The 24,448-nt window shown below is 42.3% G+C and overlaps 1 protein-coding gene across 12 annotated transcripts in view; it reads right to left on the bottom strand.

Moving 5' to 3' along the window:
* The window catches only part of LOC139621870 (1-phosphatidylinositol 4,5-bisphosphate phosphodiesterase beta-4-like), a 65,970-nt gene that overhangs the window by 13,917 nt on the left and 27,605 nt on the right, over window positions 1–24,448 (bottom strand). For 7 of the 12 annotated variants that reach the window (XM_071478786.1, XM_071478783.1, XM_071478795.1 and 4 more), the window contains 21 exons: window positions 18,886–18,983; window positions 14,112–14,192; window positions 12,946–13,005; window positions 10,229–10,372; window positions 6,989–7,068; window positions 6,784–6,837; window positions 6,578–6,659; window positions 6,355–6,455; window positions 5,813–5,870; window positions 4,716–4,824; window positions 4,052–4,262; window positions 3,808–3,901; window positions 3,531–3,610; window positions 3,311–3,395; window positions 3,132–3,222; window positions 2,899–2,994; window positions 2,331–2,476; window positions 1,414–1,500; window positions 1,144–1,288; window positions 814–898; window positions 2–126 (listed from right to left, as the gene is read on the bottom strand). In XM_071478786.1, the coding sequence (XP_071334887.1) occupies window positions 2–126; window positions 814–898; window positions 1,144–1,288; window positions 1,414–1,500; window positions 2,331–2,476; window positions 2,899–2,994; window positions 3,132–3,222; window positions 3,311–3,395; window positions 3,531–3,610; window positions 3,808–3,901; window positions 4,052–4,262; window positions 4,716–4,824; window positions 5,813–5,870; window positions 6,355–6,455; window positions 6,578–6,659; window positions 6,784–6,837; window positions 6,989–7,068; window positions 10,229–10,372; window positions 12,946–13,005; window positions 14,112–14,192; window positions 18,886–18,969 (2,098 nt within the window). In that variant the 5' untranslated portion in view covers window positions 18,970–18,983. Of the gene's footprint in view, window position 1; window positions 127–813; window positions 899–1,143; window positions 1,289–1,413; window positions 1,501–2,330; window positions 2,477–2,898; window positions 2,995–3,131; window positions 3,223–3,310; window positions 3,396–3,530; window positions 3,611–3,807; window positions 3,902–4,051; window positions 4,263–4,715; window positions 4,825–5,812; window positions 5,871–6,354; window positions 6,456–6,577; window positions 6,660–6,783; window positions 6,838–6,988; window positions 7,069–10,228; window positions 10,373–12,945; window positions 13,006–14,111; window positions 14,193–18,885; window positions 18,984–20,976; window positions 21,110–23,813; window positions 23,861–24,448 lie in introns of all 12 variants that reach the window. The other 5 variants (XM_071478784.1, XM_071478793.1, XM_071478792.1 and 2 more) reach the window with 2 other exon arrangements.

Genomic DNA, 24,448 nt, shown 5'->3' with positions numbered 1-24,448 from the left:
CCTGGGGTCTGGAAGTTGAGTGAGACCATCTGGCAGCCTGCGTTCCAGAAGATCTGAGGCATGTAATTACTGGAGTCCACCCGGCCCCCTTTGGGGTAGATACGGCTCATCTGACGCTTGTTGTAGCTGTGCTGACGCTCAGGAAATTTTTAAAAGAAGAGAGGGAGACCATGTGTGTTAAAGCACATGTGTGTATGAATTGTGTGTGTGTCTGTGCGTTTGACAGACTGCAGGACTATTTTTAGTGTGAACAGCTTGGGTCAAGCAGTCCCACTGGAGAGAGAGCGAGGGAGGCAAGTGTATGTGTGTATGAGTGTCAGGCCAAGTCCAAAGGCACACCGGCCTCTGGAGACCTCCAGTTCTTTTCCAGCAGCAGAGTGGAAATAAATATGGCTGAAAAACATCAGCTCTGACCTGCCACTCAGCTCTCATTTAGGTGACCTTATTAAGTTCAAACTCAGACTTCATCAGAAAGCTGCAGATATGTTCAGATATGGAAAATGTAAATGTGCTCAGTGAAGAAAAGTGGAAATCTCAGTAGTGGTGAACATAACAAGATTTCTAATTTGGATGTTTTAAGTTTTTAGTGCAGTAACACAAAGCAGGATGGATGCCTTCAATCTAAGTCACCTTGCATTTTTCAGTATGATGAAAATATTTTCTGATACACAAAGGTAATTAACACATGGGGTAACAGTTTGACCACTCCAATATATTTTTCCATCTTTTAAGTCTCTTTTATAGAAATACTATTTATCAGACAAATGCAGTGCAACTGCAACTGCATTGCAACTGCAACAGTTCAAAGGATACTTGACAAACTCGATGGCATTGGTCTTCAGATAACCCAGGCCCACAGACTCGTTAAAAGATGACATGTTATGGTGGATGTTCCTTTCTGAGAGACAGAGAAAAAGTCATGAAGTGAACTGAACTGGATTTCTTTGGCACTGACACAAACAAAAAGAGGCATTTTGCTTTTATATAGAGCAAAACATAATAAAACTGGAGGAAGTTGCTAAATGAAAATTCAGAATTATTTTAAATGACTGTTCTCAGTCCTAAACGGTTGTATTCATGAACAATATGCTTACATAATCATCGTAGAAGCAAATTTTAGAGTTGCGAAGAACACAAGCTCACCCTCTGCCACATCAAAGCTCTGGAACTTGACAGGCTGGGCGTAGTTGACCATGGCTGAGAGATATGGGTGGATGTTGGTGGTAGCTCCTACATAGGTGTACTGAGCTATCAGGGCTTCTTCAGAGTCTTCTGCCACATCCCCACCCTGGACAAGACAGGTGCAGATACACAAATCTTTATGTCTCAACCCAGACATGACTTTTGTTCTTTAACTATTAGATTGTGATTGTGAGCGAGTGAAAGATCCCTTGGAGGCAGATGGGTGCTTGCCTTCTTGTTATTGTCTTGGTCAGATGCTTCAGAGATATCTGTGGCATCTGTTGCTTCAGAAATCTCTGTCACTTCATCATCCGGCACCTGGAAATACGGCAATAAAAACAAAGACATTCAATCAAACATTCCCTCTCAGTATCATTTCTGTGCTTCATTCCGAGTTGATGTATCATCAATTCATAACATTTCCCACTTTATATGTAGGCTGTCAAATCTCTTTATTAAATACAGCTATCATGACAATATATGTTTTTACTTTAATTAATTTATTTTACATAAAGTGGTTGTGTATAACAAAAAGGGTGCACACACCCAAATCAATGATACTTTCCTTTTATTTAGATTAAATTGTCACATAAAAGCACAGGAGAAAATTGGCTATGCCGTCTGCAAGGTGCAGTAGTCCTTCAGTTTCCTGGTTGGATGCTTGGAACCAGCAACAATGAGTTTCATCGTATTACTGTTTCGAGTGGCTGCCTGTAATCAGAGGCATCCTCACTGAGAAGCTCACAAGGCTACAAGGAAATAATTATTAGCATGAGCCATATGGGCAATTCCAAAAAGCAATTACCAGCCACTTTACAGCTTTTTGTTATTGTATGTATGGGATTTAATGTTGGGAAGGGGTCTTGTGAGGTTTTCAGTGAAGTAAACCTAAGGACTTTTCTAATTTGGTTTCATTTTCCTTCTTTTTGTTGCAGTGGGCACTTCAGCATGGCAGGCCAAATAGTTGCAGGTGGAGATGCTACTCTTTTACTTTCCCGTTGACCTCATCAACATTTATAGTTCTGAAGCCATTTCAAATCTCATTGCCCAGTTATCTACTGAAGTCTAAGACACTATATCCATGGCGGAGCCAGATAGTTAAGTTTGGTATTTTCAGAGGCCAGTCAATCATCAACATAGCAACCCACCTTCTTGATACTGTTGCTGCGTTCTTCTTCTTTGCTCACGCTGATGGTGTTACTCTGGGAAACACTGTTGGCCTCTTTCTCACTGGTTGCCTCTGACAGACTGGGGGCCTCTGAATTCAAATCCTTATCCTCAGCCTCTTTTTCTCCTACACTCATACATACAAAGACAAAGAAATTAATGCTGAGGCACATATTTTCTCCAATTATCTTTTCATTACGTGGTGCATTCAGCTGCGACACTAAGCAATCTTACTTTACAGTGAGCACTTAATGCAGGTTTTTGAAACTCTTGATTATTCTGTAACACTGATCTTTATGAAATCAAATTAAACGTGATTAAAAATAGTGTTTTCCAGTCATTTTCTCATCAAACACTATATTTTTTTGAAAGATCTTTGATATGGTGTCATATTGCATTCAAGGCAGCCTAAAACACCTCCTCCTTTGTACCATATTATTCATGCAGCTATGTGAAAAACTCAGCCAGCCTTAACCTGTAGGCCATGGCCAGTGTATATTACAATGAACCAGTTCACATATATCCACCACAGACTGTCATTTAGCTGACCGTTCTCAGTGTCCTCTTCATTCTCCTCTCCCATGATGATGGCAGAAGTGTTGATTTCTCCTGCCTCCATGTGTTTCTTAAAGGCCTCTAGCTGCTCTATATTACACACAAAGACAAACGTTACAACACAAGATAAAGCAGAAACAAAGTCATAATGAACAGATATAATAGAGAGATACAAGAGATACAATTAGTAGTAGATAGATACAATTCAGTTGTAGTTGTGTACGTACTCTGTTCCACTTCAGGTTTCAAGCGTTTGTTTTTGATGAGGATTTTACGTTTGAGGTCATTTGGAGAGGGCAAGGGGCGCGCAGCTTCAATCTGGCAAAGAGATCACAATCATACATTTAAATATGGATCACCATCATTCTGTAATAAAATCAGTGTGGATCAAGAGGGAAGTATTCACCGGATAGTTCTCCAAAGGCTGTTTGAGGAGAAGGTCGCCAAATATCTCCTCACAATATTTGGCCATCTTGTACTGCTGTGGTTTACTGGTGACACACACACACACACACACACACACACACACACACACACAGAATGAATTGTATGTATATCTCTAAAACATCACTGCAAATAATCACAAAAGCTAAAATCATTAACATTTTTACTGATTGCACATGTACCTGCAATGATTTTCAAAGGACAAAATAACAGGGTACTCTGAGGTGACAAATGCTGTCTCCTTGATGGCTTGGATAACATCCTGGTGACAGAGGAGACAGAAGAAAGGGAAAAAAGGGAGAGATGAACATAACACAATAAGGAGGGAGGAAGTCATGATAGATGTAGTATCATCTTCTCAACACTAAGGGGCAGGCACACATTATGAATAAACAGTGAAACTGCCAGAAACTGATTGTGTGTGTGTGTGTGTGTGTGTGTGTGTGTGTGTGTGTGTACCTTAAACAGGATGTCTGTGCACATGGCCTTGCCATGAGTGATGATGGGCTCCTGGTCCTCTCCTTTCCCGTCCCAGCAGTCCAGCTCCACACATCTGACAGGATGGAAAGTACAGAATGATGATAATGAACATGCATTATCAAGCACAGCTTGCTCTAATCCACATACTGTTTGGGTCATACATATGTTTACACCTTCATATGTGTATCCAATCATGTTCACAGACCATGACACAATGGTGTACCTGCATCCAGACAGTAGAACCTGGCGGTACATCTCCACTGAGGACTTCCCTCCAAACTGTCGGCCTGTCAGGTAAGTGTTGTGTGAGGAGCTGATGAAGTAGTGGGCCAGTGACTGGTCCATTTCCTGGTACAGCTCCAGCCGGTCCAAGAAAACTGGAGCATTTTCATCTGACATCAGGTACCGGCAGAACCCATCACTGGACATGTGGCCTGGGTAAGAGGAGACGAGGGTTTGTCTCTGGTTCATGCTAGAATAATTAGCTGAATGATGCAATAAAGGATATTAAAGCCAGCAGGCTGACATGCTGAAGCGAATTTTGATTATTTGACCAGACTTTTTAAGCAGTTCTTGCTAACTATGATGGTGATTTAAGTTATAAAAAGCAATAAAAAAAAAAAAAAGAGTCAATACTTCAGTATACAGAAGTTTCAGGCCACAGGATATCAGATCCTATTGCTGTGTGGTTGCTATTTTGTATCAAAAGTGTAACACTGAGTTAGCACAATAAGGCAGAGCCTGAAAGTAATTGTAACCAACTATTTCAGCAGAGAACTAAGCTAGCAATCTGGTGTGACTTACTGCAGCTTCAAAGTTACACAGGCAGATGGCAGCACAGCCTAAAATATCTTTCTGCCTCCTGTTTCCCTCCATGCCTCTTTTACCTTTCTTCTTCAGCCCTTCATCTCTCTCGTATTTCTCGATGATCTGCATGGCTCTCTTGGGGTCGTAGAATGGGAATAGAATCTCATTTAACCTTGGGTCCCGCTGGTTCTGTAGAGCAACACACACACACACACACACACAGAGTCATCCACACAGACAGTTACTTTCAAACACAAACTGGATGTTAGAAAAAAAACATCTTGCACTGACACGCAGGTCAGTTTAATGCAACATGAGATCAAGTACTAACAGCGACATTTCCTAATCTGTCATTTGCTTGTTTGGACTAATATAAATTTTCTGAAGCTAGTTATTCTAAATCAGTATAGTTGCTGTTAATAGCTTACTTATTGTGGCCTAAAATAAGCTAAACAGAAAGCACTTAAGTGTAAACAGGATGTCAGAAACAAAATGTATTTGTAAGATATTCACAAGAAACTGAGCCACACTAAAAGGTACAGTGGTTATGTGTTTGCTTAAAGTAAGGGAGTCATACATGTTGGAGGGGTTCAAGGCAGCTCTACATTAGCAAAACAAGTGCATCAAAACATCATTATAACTGCCCACTGCCCACTCAATAAGCCAGGTGGGAATTAATCTAAAAGCTGTGGCGCTATGGGAGGGTCCAGAGTGTGACGCATAGGGCTGGGTATGAAGCAGCACACACGCGACTGCACAGTGGAGGGACTAGGCAGGTATTAAGCCACAAAGCACGGCCACAGAATGCAGACACAGACAGCAGGAAACAAGATGAGCCATGCAGGAAGCAACAGGATGGAAATCTCTACCCTCCCGTTGCCATGGCAACACCAATCAGACACAGGGAGGCAGGCCGCGCTAGGGAGAAGATGGGGAACAGGATGAGGGTGGGCATGCAGAATAGGGCAGTTGGTTGAAGTTGCCCTTGCAGGCTGACTGGAAGTTAAATATTTTGTCCGTCTCATTAATGGAGTTTTAATGAGGGTCGGCTGATGTGCAGTCCGGGCTGGAGGGCAACTTCCACCCAGAGCAGGATGGGGGTAAAGCAGGGCACTTGCAGAGAGGGGCATGGGCAAGCCAAATACACAGAGAAGTTAATGAATGATAAAGAGCTTACTTCATTCAGAAAGCTGACTAACTGGTCTACAGTTAAATAATCAGTTTTGTTCCCATTGCTGCAAAGGAATTAATTAGAAAAAAAAGAAAAACAAAAACAAAATATTAGGCTTCTTAAAATAGACACTCTCACAGTCATTCACACAGTCAGTTAAAATTAGAAAGCAGTCTTCAAAGAGGATCATTCTTAAACGTTACACTTTTAGTAACAACATGTTAATCATCACTCTTATTTTTAAATGTTGTCATTAGGTTGAACATAATTAATGAACTGTGAAAGCAGGTTAGGCTGTCCAGACATCGTTAGTGCAGCAGGCGCAGAAACATTTGTCCTGATTATTTCCAACAAGATGCAGTAGCTCACACTTGGGGGATTATTTTAACAATGAATATCATTGTTCTGTTTATACACAGTGCAATGCAAGGGCACTACTGTCAGTTGTTTATTGGGAAGATTTATTATTTTTATTATTTTCGAGGTACAAAATTAGTGAACATTACAGTAACAAAGATGAGTGCAGGCAGATTAAAAAGGAGACTCACATTTTCTTGAAGAGCTCCTCTATGTCTGTGCGAGGGCAGATCTTCTGTGTGAGCGCGTAGAAAATGTCAAAGGTGAAATCTGATGGTTCAATCTCATCATTCTGGGGAGGATAAACAAGTCTGCCATTTGTTAACATGAGCACTATTTACATTGACAACTTAAACAGTTCCAAATAGCATAGATCCATCCGGTCACTGCAGTGTACAGTCAGTGTTGTCTGACCTTTCCACTGGGAAGGCCCAGATCCTTCAGAGCCTGAAAAATCCCCTTCTCCGTCTTCCCTGATGCAAATGTCCGTGTAATGCTATAAGAGAGAAGGAGAGAAAGACAGAGGAGCTGTAAAGATGAGTGAATCATACTGGAATAAAATGGATTCTGGCAGAAAATAGTGCAGTGGTTGACAAAGTCTCCCATTGATTTACTCTTACCCTCTCACAGGAATCTTCCCATTCACATTGGTCAGGAAGCACATTCTCATCCAGCTGAATGAGAGAAGGAAAAGGGCTGATTTCTCACCAGAATTATCTCACGTACGTTTAGAGAAAAACAAAACTGAACTTAAAACTGTTTAGGGCAAGATTCACACCACAGAGTGAAGGTAAATATGGAAAGTGTGCAGGAAAATGCACTCACTGTTTCTTGAGGCAGGTCATTGGACAGACGTTGTTGGCCTTGAAGTTGTGAATCACTGACCTCAAACCCTCGATCCACTTCTGCAATAAAACAAGCACAAGTATTAAGGACACACGCGTACACACACTCTTATCCTCTAAAAACACACTGACCAACGGAGGCCCGTATACACACAGCAGCCAACGGGGGTATGCGGCCGTGTGTATTGTGTTTAGAAGTGAGTGTCTTTGGGGAAATAAACACAAGCAAATGAACTGCCTCTTAATTCACACACATGGGCGAGTGTTTTGACAGGACAATCAGGAACACACGCACACACACATGAAAACATACACACACTGATAAACACAGTGGGCTCTCTCAAGGCTACAAGCAGTGACAGTAAACAAATAGCCAGAGAAGGCCTTGTAACTTCACATGAACACGCTGATGCTGACTGCATCCACAGGAACAACACCGAGGATGATAATCTGAACAGTTTTGACCCTCCTGGCTTTCTGTTTCTGACTGTCTCCGCTTCAAACTCTCCCTCCTCGTGCTGTCTCTCCTTCACTTACGCATCAAATTATTACTGACATCATTATAAAAACATTAAACAAGATAACAGGGTGCAGCGGGGGCAGTCTGCTTGGGCATGTGGTGTACGTGAAGCCATGTGTGTGTTTGTATGAGTGTGTGTCTGCTGATGTAAATAACTGTGTCATCTCCTGAGGTCTGCTACTTAGGGCTACCTGCATGCTGGGAGGTGCTGATGATGGCATGGTGTGTGTGTGTGTGTGTGTGTGTGTTTCAACCATCAGGCCTCGGTGCTGAAGGCTGGTGCATGAATATCATTGTCAGCCCTGTGGCTGTGAGCTCTCCGGAGCGCAAACATCATTTGTAACACCCATCACCACAAAAACAGCCTCTCGTGGGTCCTGCATAAACACCAACTCTGTGGTGCTGAATAACAGATCTGTGCAGACACACAACATGCATTTTCAAACTGGTTTGAAACTGGCTGTGGTTTTGAATCCTGGGGATGTTTTTTTTTTTTTTGTCAGAGGTAACATTTTTTAATACACAAATAAAAAAATATCTTTATTAAGGCTAGCAGTGTGCTGTGACTTTCATCATTCTGTGTTACTTCACTTCTAGAGCTCTTTCTGCTTTTCTTAAACAATCCTCCTGGACTAACAATCCTGTTTACATAAATTCACCCTTTATTTTCGTTAAAAACTCTTTGTGTGTCATTTATTCTGGATTGATTGAGCTATCTATCTGGCAGACAACCCTCAGGCGGAGAAAAATTTCACTCCCTCGCAGTTGTCAAAGTGCTTTTTCTTGCTTTGGCTTTGTGTCTTTCACTTACTGCCAAGCCTTTGGGCCACAATGGATTTGTCACTAAATAAAAAAGACACAGTAGCTGACTTTTACTGTTGACTTTTTTCTCCACAAGTTTCCATTGCCTTGAAGCTGCCTGTAAAAACAGGCATTTGAAACAGGCATCCAAGCTTTTGCCAGAAAGTCAAAGGATGGCTATATTGTACAGTACATTTTGTTATCATCAGCAAATGCCAGGAAAACATTAAAGTGAGCCTACTAAAAAGTGCTGCCTGTGTAGCTATAACTTTAGATTTAGACCCGTTTTTGTTTAAAAACTATTAAAAACACATCAGTGAGCCACATGACTGCAGTAGATGACGCAGTCCCCAGTTTCAATCAACATGGGCACTGTAGCTTATTTTGAGTCAATCCCTCACACACTGTGCTGCTGCCATAAATGCTCTCGAGCATATCTAATGGGTATTAATCTGTAGTCAAAAATAGCCCCCCCTAATGAGCACTGTTTTATAAAAACTACAGTTATCCAGCTGTTTTAGGAAAGCCTTTAACAAAATTAAGCCATGTATTTGTGACTCATTTTAAAAGATTTAAATCTTTAATAGGAACAAATGGGCTTGGAGAGCGCTACAGACAGGATAAGGAAGTTAGAAAGAACTGAGAGAACAACCAACTGTTATTGGTTGTGACCATTTATTTGACTTTGTGAACAATATAGAATAATAGCAGCCTTTCGCTTAAAGAATAACCAATGCTGGCTTTAATTCTCTGAGTGTGAAGCATTTCATTATGTCTCCACTGACTTATTGGTGGAGGCGTAACTGGTGTCAGTCTTCAAATCCAAATTAATTCATGTCCAGAAAACTGACATTTAATTCACACATCATGAACTGTACACTGTTTGTACAGTGTCTGAAAGTTTGCCAGTAGGAGTCAGCAGTAATAATGTCTGCTGATTAAGAGAGAGAGAGAGAGAGAGAGAGAGAGAGAGAGAGAAAGACACATCTGTTTGAGCCCCAAACAGAAAGGAAGAGATGAGCGAGAAAGAGGAGAGAAAGCAATAAAGAGAAAGGTGTTTTTCTTGTTTCTCTACGCAATCAGCCCGTCAGTTTTCTCTCTGAGCTTTTTCCTAGATGAGTAGGGAGGAAAAAAGAGAGAAAGAAAAAAAAAGAGAGAGCGAGAGAGAGAGGAGACTTAGAGCAAGACAAAAAGGATCAGAAAATAACAGCAAAAGCAGGAGTGCAGGAGGGACCCAGTGAGATAGAGATGAGGTGAGACAGGGAGAAATGAGTCATTGTAAATCTGTCTATTTATCAGAATAAACCAAGGTCAGTTCTTTCTTTTGTAGGAGCTGGCATATGAACCATCCACCTGCCTGTTTGCTTTGTTTCTGAATTAATTATTTGCTATGTCGTGGTGTTCTTTTAGCCTCTATACATACTGTGGAAATGTTGACTTAGAGGGGTACTCCAGCTGCTGAGCAGACTTCATGCTGGCTTTGTTTTCAGAACACATTTGATTTCTGAGCATCAAGGACGTACATCTAAGTGTTAGCCTCAGCTGCATCTCGGGGCTCTGAGGAGCTCTGCTGATGTTGTAGCACATTTATATGAAGCGCCGTCTTAGGGGGGAGCTAAGTAAGTTCATGTTGTTGCTGAAGGGGGTGTGAACAAAACCGGGAGTGGGTATGTTTAGATTTATCTGTGTGTGTGTGTGTGTGTGTGTCACACAGAAGAACAAACTTATTTTAAGACATATTTGGACAATGCTGCACTCACTTTGACTTCTGCATCGACCTAAAACATCATCAACTTTAATCTCAACATCTGTACTACAGCATATCATTGTGCTGTTTCACATCCTACGTGCAGAGCCAAAGCACTGTCCTGTGGAAACACGGTGACTGCATGAATTTACCCTGGCTGTGTCTGGACTCTCCGCCACCATGAACATGAAGTTCAGGTTGACCAGGTCTGTGCCGCTGCAGATGCAGATGATACAGCCCTCCAAGTCTGCCTCCGTCTTTCCAATGGCCTCGAAGGACGACAAGATCTTGGGATCCTGAGAAAAAGAGAGAGAAAGAGAAAACGCAAGACTGTTTTAGTAGGAAGAAAAACAGACAAAGAAACAACATCAGAAAGAAACAGGTCGAGGAGATAAAGTAAAGGTGTATGTTATCCAGGTGTAAAATAAAACAGAGTTAGTAGGGGGAAGGGATCACAACTCTAAGGACAGGACTTAATCTCCTGCTCTGGTATTACTGCAGTAAAACAATCAACAAGTGACAAGAGGCTAAGGGAAAGGAGTTTACAGAGGAGGATGCTGAAATGTTTATTGCTGTTGTGGAGAAGCCTGAATTTAAAAAAGGTATGTGTCATGCTCAGGTGACTTGAAGCTCCCTGTCAGCTAAAGAGCGATACAATGCATAACCATCATGGAGGTCAAATTAAAATACTACATCAAAACAAATGTTAGCCGGCAAAACCCATCCCAACCACATGACAGATCATTGTAGTTCCACTGAGTCCAGATCTGAATGTGTTCAACAATGCTGGAAAGCAACACTTCAGACACCACTAAGCTGGAGCAGGTTGGAGAGGGTTAGTGGAGATGACTGTGAATGAGGTCTACACTGTTGTCAAGTGGTGAGTAACACTATAACGCACTATACTGGAATGTTAAAAGGACCGCGATATCATCTCATCAGTTCTGAGTAAAACACATGTAGTTTGGTTTGTTTGTCTGCTTTAGGGCATCACAGCCCAGTGACACACCTGAGACAAGACGTCAGGTTTCACATCGTTGCGTTTACACTTTTTCAAGCTACGTAATGACTAAATGCAAGGACAGTAGGTACGATCTGGATTCTGACTGAGCTCAGATAACAAAGATTAATAAATAAATTAGGTTACATGATGATGATGATGTCCAAAATGTTTGATACATTATATTACTATTACTATTATTTTTCATTAATAATAAAGCTGCATGTGGGTCACACTTGATGGACCAGCTAATTATGTGAGGCACCATATGAAATAAAAACTGACATCTTTGAATGAAACTACACAAATTGTGGCTTTTGCCTCGTTTGTTTGTTACTGTTTAAGCTCACACCAACAAACTTATATATATATATATAACATCTAATTAACAACACTGATATTACAATAAATTAAAACTGCATCATATGAAGGAACTGTTTACATTTTAATGCATTTATGTAGTTTTAAATTTTAAGTGAATTGCAGATGCTGATGACAGTAACTTACACTTTATAAGGCATTAGATATGACATTTCTGACTTTTAATGGCTGTAGTTACCATGGTTATCTTCCTCAGAATCATCTACACCTGAAATGACTGAAAACTCCTGTTCAGTCGGTGAAACAGAAAATCCATGGAAACATTCTCTCACTATCAAAAACACAGCACGACTCCTCCCACTCATCTTTTCAATCAGATTTCAGTCTGCCACCACCATCACCATGAAGATCGTGATGTATTTTTGTTATATGATTAAATTAACAGGCAACAGGCTCTGTTGTTTTAAAACCCCAGCCAGCAATCGCCCAGTGCCATTCATCTTCTCTTGCTCATTGGATTATATGAAACAGCTCTGTTTCAGCTTGTGTAACCACGTTAACCTCTGAGGAGAAGCCCTGCTACTTACAGAGCAGCACAGCAGCGTTTGAACAAACAGGACGGTCTGCTATCAGGCTGCAGTATCTGTATACGTGCCCTTACACATGTGCATACACACACGTCCACACGGAGGACCAAACAAACAGACCCCCTCCTGCTGTCAACAGTACGTACACAACCAGGCCATGTACACAGCACACACCAGTGTCTACTGTCAGGCCTGTGACCTTTAGTGGCTTGACAGGTTTGCCTCCTAATTAGAGGCAGGCGTCCACATGGGTATTCCTGCTTTCATAATTCAGCTGGTCTGCAATATAATGTGTCACTGTCAAGGCTAAACTGCACTAATCAATATTTCATATACAGAGAAACCACACAGTTTTGTTTGTGTGTGTATCTGGCTCCATATTAGATAAATGAATAAGTGACTGGTTGCCAAATACACTGAAAATACACAGTAATGCAGTGTGATGGTACATGTAACTCTGAGAGAGACAGAACAACTTATATCTGTGAGTATTTGATCCCATAGAGTGAACTCCTTAACCCAGTGGTTCTCTGACAGCCTGTCATTATAGGGCTGAAAGGTTTTCATTATTCCTCTCTGGGTCAAAAGCACAAGCCAGGGCTGCAAAAAAAAAAGTTTCAGATACAACCTGCTAAACCCAGCCAGGGCTGTATAAATATTGATGAGTTAAATATTTCATGTTTATGTTCTCCAAGTGCCCCAAGTGAATCTGGTATTTGAGAGAGAAGCTTGGCAGTGAGAGCTCAGCGGAGAGTCCCAGATCAGTCAGTCGATCGATTGATTACACTGCGGCAGCCTTGGCTAATTAAAGCATGAGTAACGTGCCTGACGTCGCAGTCTCCTTAGATTTTTACCAGGACTGTCACCGTGGGAGCAAGAGACTGAATGCTAGGAGGGGTGGGCACAGAGCGTGAATGTCGTGGAGGCAGAAGCGAGGAAATTGTTTTTCCTGAGGTCTCACCTTCGGGACAGCACCAACGCGAATACTGTTGATGAGCGAACACTCGAGCACCTGGCCTTCCTGCAGGAGAGATACACAGACAGAAAGATGCAGAGGCAGAGGGAGGGGTGACAGCGGGTGAAGAGGGAGACGGGAAGGGATGAGGAGAAGATTATGAAAACAACACAGATGGCTCATAATGTACATTTTTATGATTTTTGCAATTACATCTAATACTCAGTATGTAGCAGCCACACCACAACCTCACAGCATCCCACAAGTTATTAATGTGGATCATTAAGGCTCAAACATGAGTAATTTCCCCATGTCTTTCTCATAATCACGTTTTCAATAACTATAATATTTTCTCTTTTGTATATTGGGAATAGTGGTTATAATACCCATTGGTTTAATTTACAAGTTTGATTCTCAGTGAGCCAACCACCCACCTGTATCCCTACACAGAATAAAGAGGATAGGTGGATATTTGTTTGTTCTACAGGTTTTAAAAACACATCAGGGAATAAGGAGGGTTTTTTTAAATAGCTGCACACACCTATCGTAAAAGTTCACTAGTGACAGAAAAATAAAGCAGACTCCAGTAAATGCTGACAGCGAGGGACAGCTCATCTTCTCTGAAAAGCTGAATTAAAACCATGGCGCTCTGAAAGGTGGGAAATGATTGGAAAAAAATAACGGCCTTGAAGGTCGGGTGTCATACGTTTATTTTATCCACTCATTATTCCACACACATTTCTTCTGTCATGGTGATGAACCTGTGTTTCATCAGCTGTGAGCTGTTTGCTTTAAGTATCAGACTATTTGAGTTGTAAAAACACTGCCTCTAACCATTTACTAGAACAAGTCCCTCAAATTCCCTCAATGCATAAAGGTTAACAAAGGACAGTAACTTCTGAATGTTGGGGACTTCTGTCCTGAAGTAACATGACATGTTGTAGTGAAACACCAGAATGTAGCTCACTGTCTTTCTGAGTATTGATGCTTTAATTGTTTTCATGGACTGACTCACATCAGAAAAAAGATATTTGTGAAACCACCTGGAGATACACCTCTTTACTCCTCACTTCTAGATTCTGTCTCCTGCTCATCCTGTTTGAGTTTTTTCTTTGCAGACAAGAGAGTAGACAAAAGGTGAAGACGTGGGGGGGTGGGGGGGGGGGTCATACCTTTCCCTCACTCTTCCAGGTGATGAAAAAGCCGTACTCGTCCACCCTCATCTGACAGTTGGGCTCAAAGATGTACGGGTCCTGCAGAGGGGAGAAAAGATTTTTTAAAGAGAGAGGGGCTTCATCAGTCACAGGGTTTTATTTGACATTTCAAGACGTTAAACAGCCAACCTGTTTAACACACAGAGGGCTTATGCAACCAGACAAACATGTAGGTCTGATTCCTTTTCTAAGATATACCTGTCTGCCAAAGGACACACACACACACACACACACAACAAAAGTATACCCAAATACATTAAGTATGTGCACATATACATCGCGTGATGAAGAAACCTGCAGCTAAGGCAAACAAAGTGAGAGAAATGTGACTGCCATGAACTGTTAAATGCAAACATCATCTGACTGGAGCACAGACTGGGTACAACCCTGGGCAAGAAGCAGGTTTGTGTGTGTGTGTGTGTGTGTGCGCGCGCACACGTGTCTAAAAAGGATCTGACGTGCGTTGGACCAACTACTATCGCGCTACTGCACACCAGTGCTGCAGCTCTTCATCTATCCGCTGGTATGCAACATGCAGCGACCCCTTGCAGAAAAGCCACTGACATTAGCCTGCTCATCGTACCCAAACATTTTCACTGAATTCAATCAGCTGCTGGAATGGTGACCGCGCTGACAAATGAACGTGTCTGCGTGTGTGTTTTATCTCACTCAAATCACACATCTGAGAAGCATAAAACATAGGAGAGAAAAATAGAATAGGAGATGGCTGCTGGGTCACTCTAACTCTAATATTAGCAATAGGGAACAGTGTGACACATACACGTGCACACACACACACACACACACACACACACACACACACCCCCACACATAATTTATTATTTCAGAATGTTGCTGCCATGAGATACACTGCTGCAAATAGGCCTAAGCTGGCTTGTTATTTGGCCGTTCTTCTTACTGTCCTGACCTGTCGTCCAAGGCACCATAAAAACCAACAGAACAATCCTTTTTCCATTTGGGAAAGAGTGAGACTGCTCTAAGTGCAGTTAAAAGCTTGACTCTCTTTTATCTGAATGAGGTATGACAGAGGCTTCAGTTGCACATGGTGAAGCCAGCTCTGCGCAAGAAATGAGTCCTGACCGTTAAGAACATACAGCAGGCTACTGTTGCACCATCAGGCGGCTTGTTCGTGCAAAGCTAAAAGGTTTATGGGAACACTCAGTCCCTCCGCACACAAAGGAACAATTAGCCGAGTAGCCCAACCATGTCTCGGTGGAGGTGGACAGACAGACGGACAGACAACTGGTTATGGTAGTCCAGCTCCTACTCAACATGTGTACATTCTTTCCTAAGTGCCTGGGCAAGTGTAGGTCAGTGTGTGTGTGTGTGTGTGTGTGTGTGTGTGTGTGTGTGTGTGGTCTGTTGATCCTCTCTCTTTTCTTTGTTCCCCCCATTACAACCATCTTTGAAACAGGAACAACTATGTTCAAAGGGAGCTGAGCTAAATAACTTGCACACAAAAACTCCTTGTTTGTTTACATCCACATGAATGACCATCAAGGGAATGTAAAACACTCCCACACATCCAAACTGAGTCATTCACACACACACTCATCCACACACATGGCCTGGAGTATTTAACAAGCTAGATCCACATGAGCCATCGGCCGGCTGATGAAAACAGGAACTGCTGCGCGTCATGCCACTTTTATTTTGTTTTTTTAAACCATACTTTTATTTGTCTCATATCCCAATTTTGGTTTTTGTGTTGAATCCATGTTTCTTTTTGTTCTGTTTGTCATCATGTTGTATTTCCACAGTGCACGTTGCATGTATAACATGCTTACGTTGGCTCCCAGTCAACTTCAAAGTATTTCCCTTCTCTAATCCTTTTGTTACACAGAGGAACAGCCATCTTCATTAGGTACAGCTATTTCACAGATGGAGTGGATCATTTTTTTGGTGTGTTACCCTCAGTGTAAAATCACCAAACCATTATAATTAACTGATAACTGTGCCAGCCTGTGTGGGACTCACACTAATGTCTACCAGTATTACATAACATTTTGTTAAAAATAAATTATTAGAATGACCAAGCAAATAAACCTAAGAAATGAGTGTTTCTGTTTTCAGCATTTCAAATGTGACCCGTTTTTCCTCTGCCTTCGTCACCTGTTTGTCAAACATCAGCCAGATCTTAATATTAAATGACTGATTACCAGTCAGTGAGACAATCAAGGAAACACACACACACACACACACACACACACACACACACACACACACACACACACACACACACACAGGAAGCCCTCTGGCTCTTAGCGTGACTGATCATTAACAATCTCTTTGACCTCTCAACTTGTCAAGAGGAGCTAATCTGAAATATCTCAAAACAATGAAAACTAATTAATAACTGGAAATTTAAAAAGGACATTTAAAGCCTCTGCCACAGTCCTGTACAGAGATAAAGCTAGAGAGAAAAGGTAAAAGCAGAACAAGGATGCAAGTGAAAATAACAGAATGACAAGAGACATGTTGTCAGTCAGATAAAGAGTGACACAGACAGACTGGAAAAAGATAAAGACAAAATAAAAGGGAGACGAAAAGAAGAGATACTACCATCGCTGCCGCCATTCAAAGAGAGGAACATTATTATAAGAAAACATTCTGACACATGAAAGTGCTCGTCCAATCCCTCCATGTCAGTTTTATTTTGGAGAGACAGTTAAATTGACATGTAATATTGAAAGACTGCAGGTAGTGGTAGTGACAGAGGTTCTCTAAAAAGCTTTGAATTACACACACACACACACAACCTGTCTCTACCATCTGTCACTCAATGGGGTTTCAGTCAGTGTTTTTCAATGTTTTGTGGGTAAAAAAAAATCCATGCTGTTTAGCATATTTGCCTGTGTGTGTGTGTGTGTGTGTGTGTGTGTGTGTGTGTGTGTGTGTGTGTGTGTGTGTGTGTGTGTGTGTCAGAGGGACTGATAAAGAGCATGTCTATGTGGGTGGACTTGGCATACGTCATTTCAATCGATGCAGATGTCCCCTGGAGGCTTTGTATTTGCCAGGCAACTGAGCAACAGCTATTCACACACACACAAACACGTGTGTGTCTGTGTGTGCGTGTGTGTGTCTGTCGTCTGTTGATCCTCTCTCTTACTTTGTTCCCTTCATTACAACCATCTTTGAAACAGGAAAAGCACACACACAACCATGCTGCAGGGTTAAGACAATGCAAAGATCATCTATGTGTTTTTGCATTCACACACACACACACACACACACACACACACACACACACACACACACAGAATGAAAGACATTTGTAAAGGGGAGACATTAACTACTACATGTTTAGAACAACATGAGCATGCCTTTCCTCTTCAGATAAAAGAAGCTGTAGCACCTATCATCAGATCCTTTGAGGGTCACTGGGGCCAATTCAAGCTGACCCTGGGCGAGAGGTGGGGTACACCTTAGACAGGTTACCAGTCTATCACAGGACTGACATCTAGAGAAACTAGTCATGTTCAAACTGGGGTCTGAGGGAAGACAACATGGGAGGAAACCCCGAACCTTCCTGCTGGGAGGCAGCAGTGTTAACTAGCAGCACCATGCTGCCATGTCATATGAACAACTAGTGTTGTAAAAATGTAATCATTAATTTATATGAAAATGCAGTGGTAATGGGGTAGTGGTACATCCCAGCTGACATGACTGATTATAAACTTTAAGGTGACCCCTCCCCCCTCCCAGTTTGAGTCTCAGGCCTGTCCTGACCCCGTCCTGTCTGAGCCTGGCTGATATTCACAGCAGCCACACACTGAGGACTCTCTTCAGAAGCATGCCGGCCCAGTTTCACGGCTCCCTTTGACATGGCTGTGGATTTGATGATGCTATTCCCAACGCTCTTTCAACTTTTCTTCTCTGCCTAAGAGGGATCCTCCTCCCCTCACTGATGCCCGCATAAACCGAGAGGACTGAGGGGATTTCCTGATGTGTGCAAGGGTGCGTGTACGTCTGTGCGTGCATGCGCGTGTGTGTGACACACTTTGCCTTTGCTCGGCAAATGTCCTAGCTAAGTGTCCTGATTAAATTAGTCAGAGGAAATGTGGGCAGAGACAGAAGATCTGCATGTGGTCGTATACATACAGACACACACAGAGCAAATTAGATATTTGTTGTTGTTATTGGCAAATATTTGTCAAAATCTTTTTCATTATGTTGGTACTGGATAGACGGACAACACGTTTGCTTATGATTGTCACTGAGCAATAACCTCAGTTTTATATTTTGGTGTTAATTACATTGTTTCAGATAGTGAAGAACTGTCATTAATGGTCTTTGTAAAAACAAGCAACACACAATCTTCTCAATCTGGTCAAGATGCTCAGTGGATGTGGAGCAGACAAGCAGTCGCCATGGTGAGGCATCTTAATGAGGCTGATCAATGGGGCCTGCTTGCAGCCAGACCTCTGACTACAACTGTGACGTGTCATGTAGTAAAGGCGACGCCTCTGCTCTGTGTGTGTGTGTGTGTGTGTGTGTGTGTGTGTGTGTGTAATAATCTATGTCAGTCTCAACAATGTTATTGTTATAAATCTTAGCTGCATCAGAAGATGTCATGATGAGCTTTAATGCATCACCGTTCTGGCATAAACAGGTTCAGAGGCTGTTTCTTTCAACACTTGGAGCTGCTCTTATTTCATTCACTCGTTTATTCATAAACTCAATAAGCACCTGAGAAAAGCGCCATTTTTACCTCATCAAACCTGTCGAAGGAGGCGCCTTCCTGCATGAACTCCGGCAGGTGCTTCTGCCAGTTGAACTCATAGGACTTTGTCATGGCTGCTCACAAACCTGAGACACAAAGAAAGGAGCGAAAGACAGATGCAGAAAGAAAGATGAGAGAGAGAGAGAGATGGAGAATTATTAAAAATCTTTAACAACCATCTTAACAAGCCCATTGAGGTTTCAAGGACAGAATGAATGCTACATTAACACACACACACACACACACACACACACACACACACACACACACACACACACACACAGTCTCTCTCCCTCTTTCCTGAAGTCACAAAAAGATGCTGAATACATAGCTACTGTACCGGGCCCTGCAGGGGCGCTTCCAAAAATACCCTCTTGTGAGAAGCAGAATAGCCACATGTAACGCATTTACCAATCAAAAACATGTGAGGTGCACATCTTTCTTGGTTTAAAAATAAATACAGAAAATCTGGATGTTTTGAGAGGAAAAGGTCAGGAGGTTATCAAGTGTGCATATCCCAGCTATTGGCCCTCAACATCTCCAGAACAGGAACTTCACAGTCCTTAAATGTTTTGATGATGATGATGATGATGACTGGTCTTATTTTCAGTGAGGAAAATACACTTGATAACTGAGTAGTAAAGTGAAAACAGAGGGAAACAGTAAAAACATTCCCTTTCCCCTCAGCCAACAACGTTTAATTACTCATCTCTGCATTCACAGCAAACTAATTCCTTTGTCTGTGAAGTGAAAAAAGCTGAGTGCAATCAGTGCAGTCTTTACCTTGCATAACGTGTTATTATATTTTAGTACTGGATGCATATGGGAAAAGAAATGTAGGTGTAGCCATGTTATTTGATGCATTAGTTGCACTTTAACAAAATCACAATATAAAACAATACACAAAATCTTAGTTAAAAGATGAACCATTTATTTATATATTTATCAGGAATTTTTATTTTATACATGCACTGATTTCACAGTTTCTCTTACACTTTGGAGCGATCTTTTTTATTAAGTATTATAATAATAGGGGAGATTTCCTCAATGTCATTATAACATATGGCAAATTAGGCTCAGTTAATTGAATCCAACAGTTTCACACTCGCTCTGAAGTCATTTCTGCCCTGGTTGACCTGATGAAAAAGAGCTGCAAACTATGAGAATGACTGTTGGCTGCTGCTGTATGACGTCAGCTTATTGTGTTTTATAGTCTGATCTTTTTGTCCTAAAATATTAACCTCCAAGCCTTCTCTCAGCACAAATAATGTGGACTTTGTGCATCAGGTAGTGTGATTTTAAACAAAGTAACGATGTGTTAAGTGTCAGGATATTGGGCTAACCTTAGACTAGTGTGCAAAGACAGTCATAAGAACTTCCTTAAGTACAAATAAATCAATCACTGCCGTCATAAAAACTGAATTTCTTGGCTCCTCACAATCACTTGGTTGCACAGTTACTGCCCAACAACAGGAGTTTTTAACAAATATCTTTCATCTTGGCACAGCTCTCCTCCACAACCTCTCCGGGCACTAAGACAGACATTGCTGGGTTGTTGAGATGCAATCCCGAGTGTAGCTATATTTTTCTATTTATGCTTGAGGGAACACACATTCAACTACAAAAAAGCAAAACCTTGCAATTTTAGGACTTTTTTTTTTTTTTTTTTTTTTTTTTAATAGTTCAAAATGTTTAACTTAGCTTTGGTCAAGACTAGCAGAAAATTTGTCAGTGTAACATGCAATAAGACATCTCCTCCTACATAGTTACAGAGGGAAGAACCACTGTGAAAGATGCAGAGATACCAGATTTTCCACCAGTAGGCTCACCACATCTGTGATATGTACAGTATAAGCCAACAGGGCGGGCTGAGGGAATGTGGGCGCACCGCATCACAGGATAACCCCTGGGTGGGACCAAACAGCACAGGTTGAGCATATCTGACAGTTGAAGTATCAGAGGGAGGAATTTTCCATTAAGTCCACTTTTATCTTGCACTTGGCCTGAAACAGTCTGGACGTGCACTGTATTCCTCCTCAAACACAAAAACCCAAGTCAGACTTTATTCATGTGACACACCTGCACGTGTAGCATCACGCAAGATATCCAGCTCAGGAGGGGGAGGGGGTCCTGACAGGAAACTGTAATATTGTTGATGACACCACCCAAATATAGGCTCCCTCTACGTCAGCCTCAAATGTGTCAGGCAAAACTGAGAGGGAGAAGCACAGTGGAGAACGTGACATGCTATGTATAGTCTAATTGCTTAAGTCATTATGGGAATACTCTGAGGTGTAATTCAATTGTGATTAGGTGGTCTTTCAACTTATAGGTCTAAGATTCCTTTGTTATAACAATTACATACTGCATATACAGAAAACCCCATATAAACAGTCCTTCATGTTATCTCCTAAAATGCTCCAAAAGGTGTACTGAAGGATAATTTATTAATGTCTTCACACGTTTCATTGGTAGAATATCTATCTGTGTGTGCGTGTGTGTGTGTACCCTGCAGATAGAGCAGATATTGAAGTCCCACATTTCATGCAGAAACTGCTCATTTTTCTCCCAGGGATAAACAGAGGGAAACTGGATTTTGATGGTGAAATGACAAAGAGGGGGCCAGAGGAGGGGCGATACAGAAAGAAAGAAATGGGGACAAAGAGAAAGATGGTGGGAGAGAAAGCGATAAAAGGCACAGTGAAAATGAACAGGCGAGCAGACAGATAAGAGCGAGGTAGGAGAAAATAAAAGTAAGAGCCAGATATAAAGCCAGCAACAAGAGGTGAGAGACAGAAAGATGGGCTGCAGAGATGAGCGATGGGGGGGGGGGGCACAGGAGAAGCACAGAGATAAAAACAGAGCAGTGGTGGGCAGAGAGAGATGGACGAGTGAAACAGCTGTATGTGAGAGCTGGCTGGAGAGGCTGGGGGACAGGGTGGTGAGTACAGCGGGGGGGATGTCTGCTTTTGATGTGGGGAACACAGATCAGAGACAACATCAACAGAGGCTACAGACAACTGCTGGCTGGGTGGGCTACGGTCCACCCCCGGCATGACAAATGCAGATGAAGCGAGGGTTTAGAGATGTCTGTGGGCTGTCATTATGAAAACACAGAGTGATTCAGAAAGGCTACACAATTATGCAGCAGCTAATGAGAGCTAATCTCACCCTGACATGCAGGTTCATTAATAGACACAATTACTCTTGATACAGCGGGTGGACCCACCAGAAGATTTGAAAACATACCACAGTTACTCCTTTCATTTGCTGCAGAGATTAGCGCATTTTGGGCGCCAACACAAACGTGTGGTCCGCTATACGTCACAGCGCTACAGGAGCTGGAGCAGCCAGGCCAGATCAACACACCCAGTGATGTACACAGAGAGAAAAAAAAGGGGGGGGGCAACTTCATCAAACCCAGCCCTCCACCATCTGTGGTGTCCTACCAGGGGACTGTAACACAGACACACACATCCTGTCAGGGGAATGAAAACACAGATGCACTCTTCCTGTGGAGATTAAGAACTGAGAACAGGCAGGGCGCCAATAAGAGCACAGAGACACAGAGAAGGCTGGTGTAAATAGGCTGCACCCCGTCCAGATTACTTGATAATACTAAACCAAACCTCAAAGAAGTATATACATATTCCCAAATCGGATTCAAAACTGTTCAGATAGGACAAATCACATATCTAATTTGGACTAATTGGGTTGTGCTGTCCTGTCTGATGTTAGCCTAGATCTTGCCACTCTCAACAGTATGCATTAGATAACATTTTCCTCAGCGGGATGAAATCTGTCCAATAGCAGCGCAGCACGCTGAGGTTCTGTAAGGCCATGCCAGCAAGCACACTGGGCCTCTGAGCTCCTGGACGTGTGAATGTGCACGTGAGGAGCCGAGGGAAGCTGAAGGAAGCGAGTGAGGTCCGAGCCCCCTGTCCAACCCCTGACAATGAGATAATTACGATAGATAGGAGCCCCATGAGGCACGCTGTTCCCAGCCTCCTCATCTAAAATGGCAGCTAGGGTAACACCCAGCGGTCCCACACCTCATAAACTAAAATTAGGCTACAGCTACATCAGTCAGCCAGTGGTGGAAGGGTTGACTGGGGACACACTCAAATGGACACAAGTGAGCCACGCACACAGTGGCACATTTGACATAGCTGGCACAATAACCAGAGCTGTAGTGCATTATCCACAACAAGGGAATTAAGAAAAGCAACATTACAAACAACACATTTTGCAGCTCAGTCTAACGAAGTGAAAGCACAGGACTGAGCGGACAAACATGCATTTTTTCTTATCACCTGATGTTTTTAGTGTTACTGTCATTATGTATTCATGTTGAATTTGACCCCATGTTTTAGATAATACTGCTTGAGAAGACTACAAGTACTACAGCTCTGCAATACCTCAAAATTATCTGGATTTACAAGAAGTTCACAGGAGTTTCATTTTCAAATAAAGTTCTGGTTCAGATTCTAAGAAACCTGAGTTAAGATCTGGGCAGTGGCGGCCTGAGGTTTTGAGAAGGGAGCCTGCGACTGGAAGGTTGCTGGTTCTCAGACTGGTAGGATGAAAGCTGAGAGGGAAAAGTGAAAAAGCAGTGCTTACCCCTCCATCAGCAGCACTGCGCTGCCCTTGAATAAAGCCTTGAGCAGAGCCCAGTGGCGCCTGCACTGAAAATTTTGGGTTGGCACACAAAAACCAAAAGCCATAGCTGAATTTCAGGAATTCTACTGTATATGACTATTTCACTCTGAGAGGAGTCACACACTGATATACTTTGGTTTCCTGTTTTACAGTTAATGTCACTAATCATCTGATGTACACAAAGTAACACTGGTACAGCAAACATTTTGAGTTCCACAACAGTCCCGATTTCATGTGTTATTTATCTGGATACACACGTGTTAAGTGATTCATTGTTCTTCAAGTAGACCAGTGGTCCTTTTCCCTAAAAAGACAAATATACAGCTTTAATTTGAAGGAGTACATTGATTGTACAGAACAGAACATTTACTTGGAACAAGCCTGCACAGGTTTAGTAACACCACACAGATGGACACTGAAGTATTTTCAATACAGCTTTAACCCTTTAACTCTTCAATGCTTTCTCTGCTGTTGCTTCAGTTCTCCACTGCTGCTCTCTGTGACGGCAGCAAACAGCCCTCTGGCACTGCACAGTGCAAGGGCCACATCATCTAATGCTGCTTTCACTTACGCTCTGACAACGCAGGTGCATTCACTGACATTTCGGACATTGGAGTTTCAATTAATGAACCTATCAGACATGGGGCGGCCACAAGGGTGGCAAATGACATTTCAGGGGTGGGCATGGCCATGGCCCCCCTGCCTCCCCCACTTTTTGGCGCCATTGGCAGGGCCCTTAACCCTCACTGCTCCACTGAGCTGCTCAGTGGACAGCGGGTCAGACTGTGGTTGTACAGGGCAGTTTCAAGGTGAAAATGTGTGTAACTGTGTGGATGTGATCAGGGTGTTCCTGTAAAGAGAGGTCACCTCTTAGTGAAACTTCTCTGAATAA

Source organism: Trachinotus anak, unplaced genomic scaffold (assembly GCF_046630095.1).
Source record: "Trachinotus anak isolate AG129_WGS33_773 ecotype Australia unplaced genomic scaffold, CSIRO_AGI_Tana_v1 ptg000005l, whole genome shotgun sequence".
NCBI lineage: Eukaryota > Metazoa > Chordata > Actinopteri > Carangiformes > Carangidae > Trachinotus > Trachinotus anak.
The sequence above is the reverse complement of the archived record's forward strand: the minus strand, read 5'-3'. Positions and strand labels throughout refer to the sequence as shown.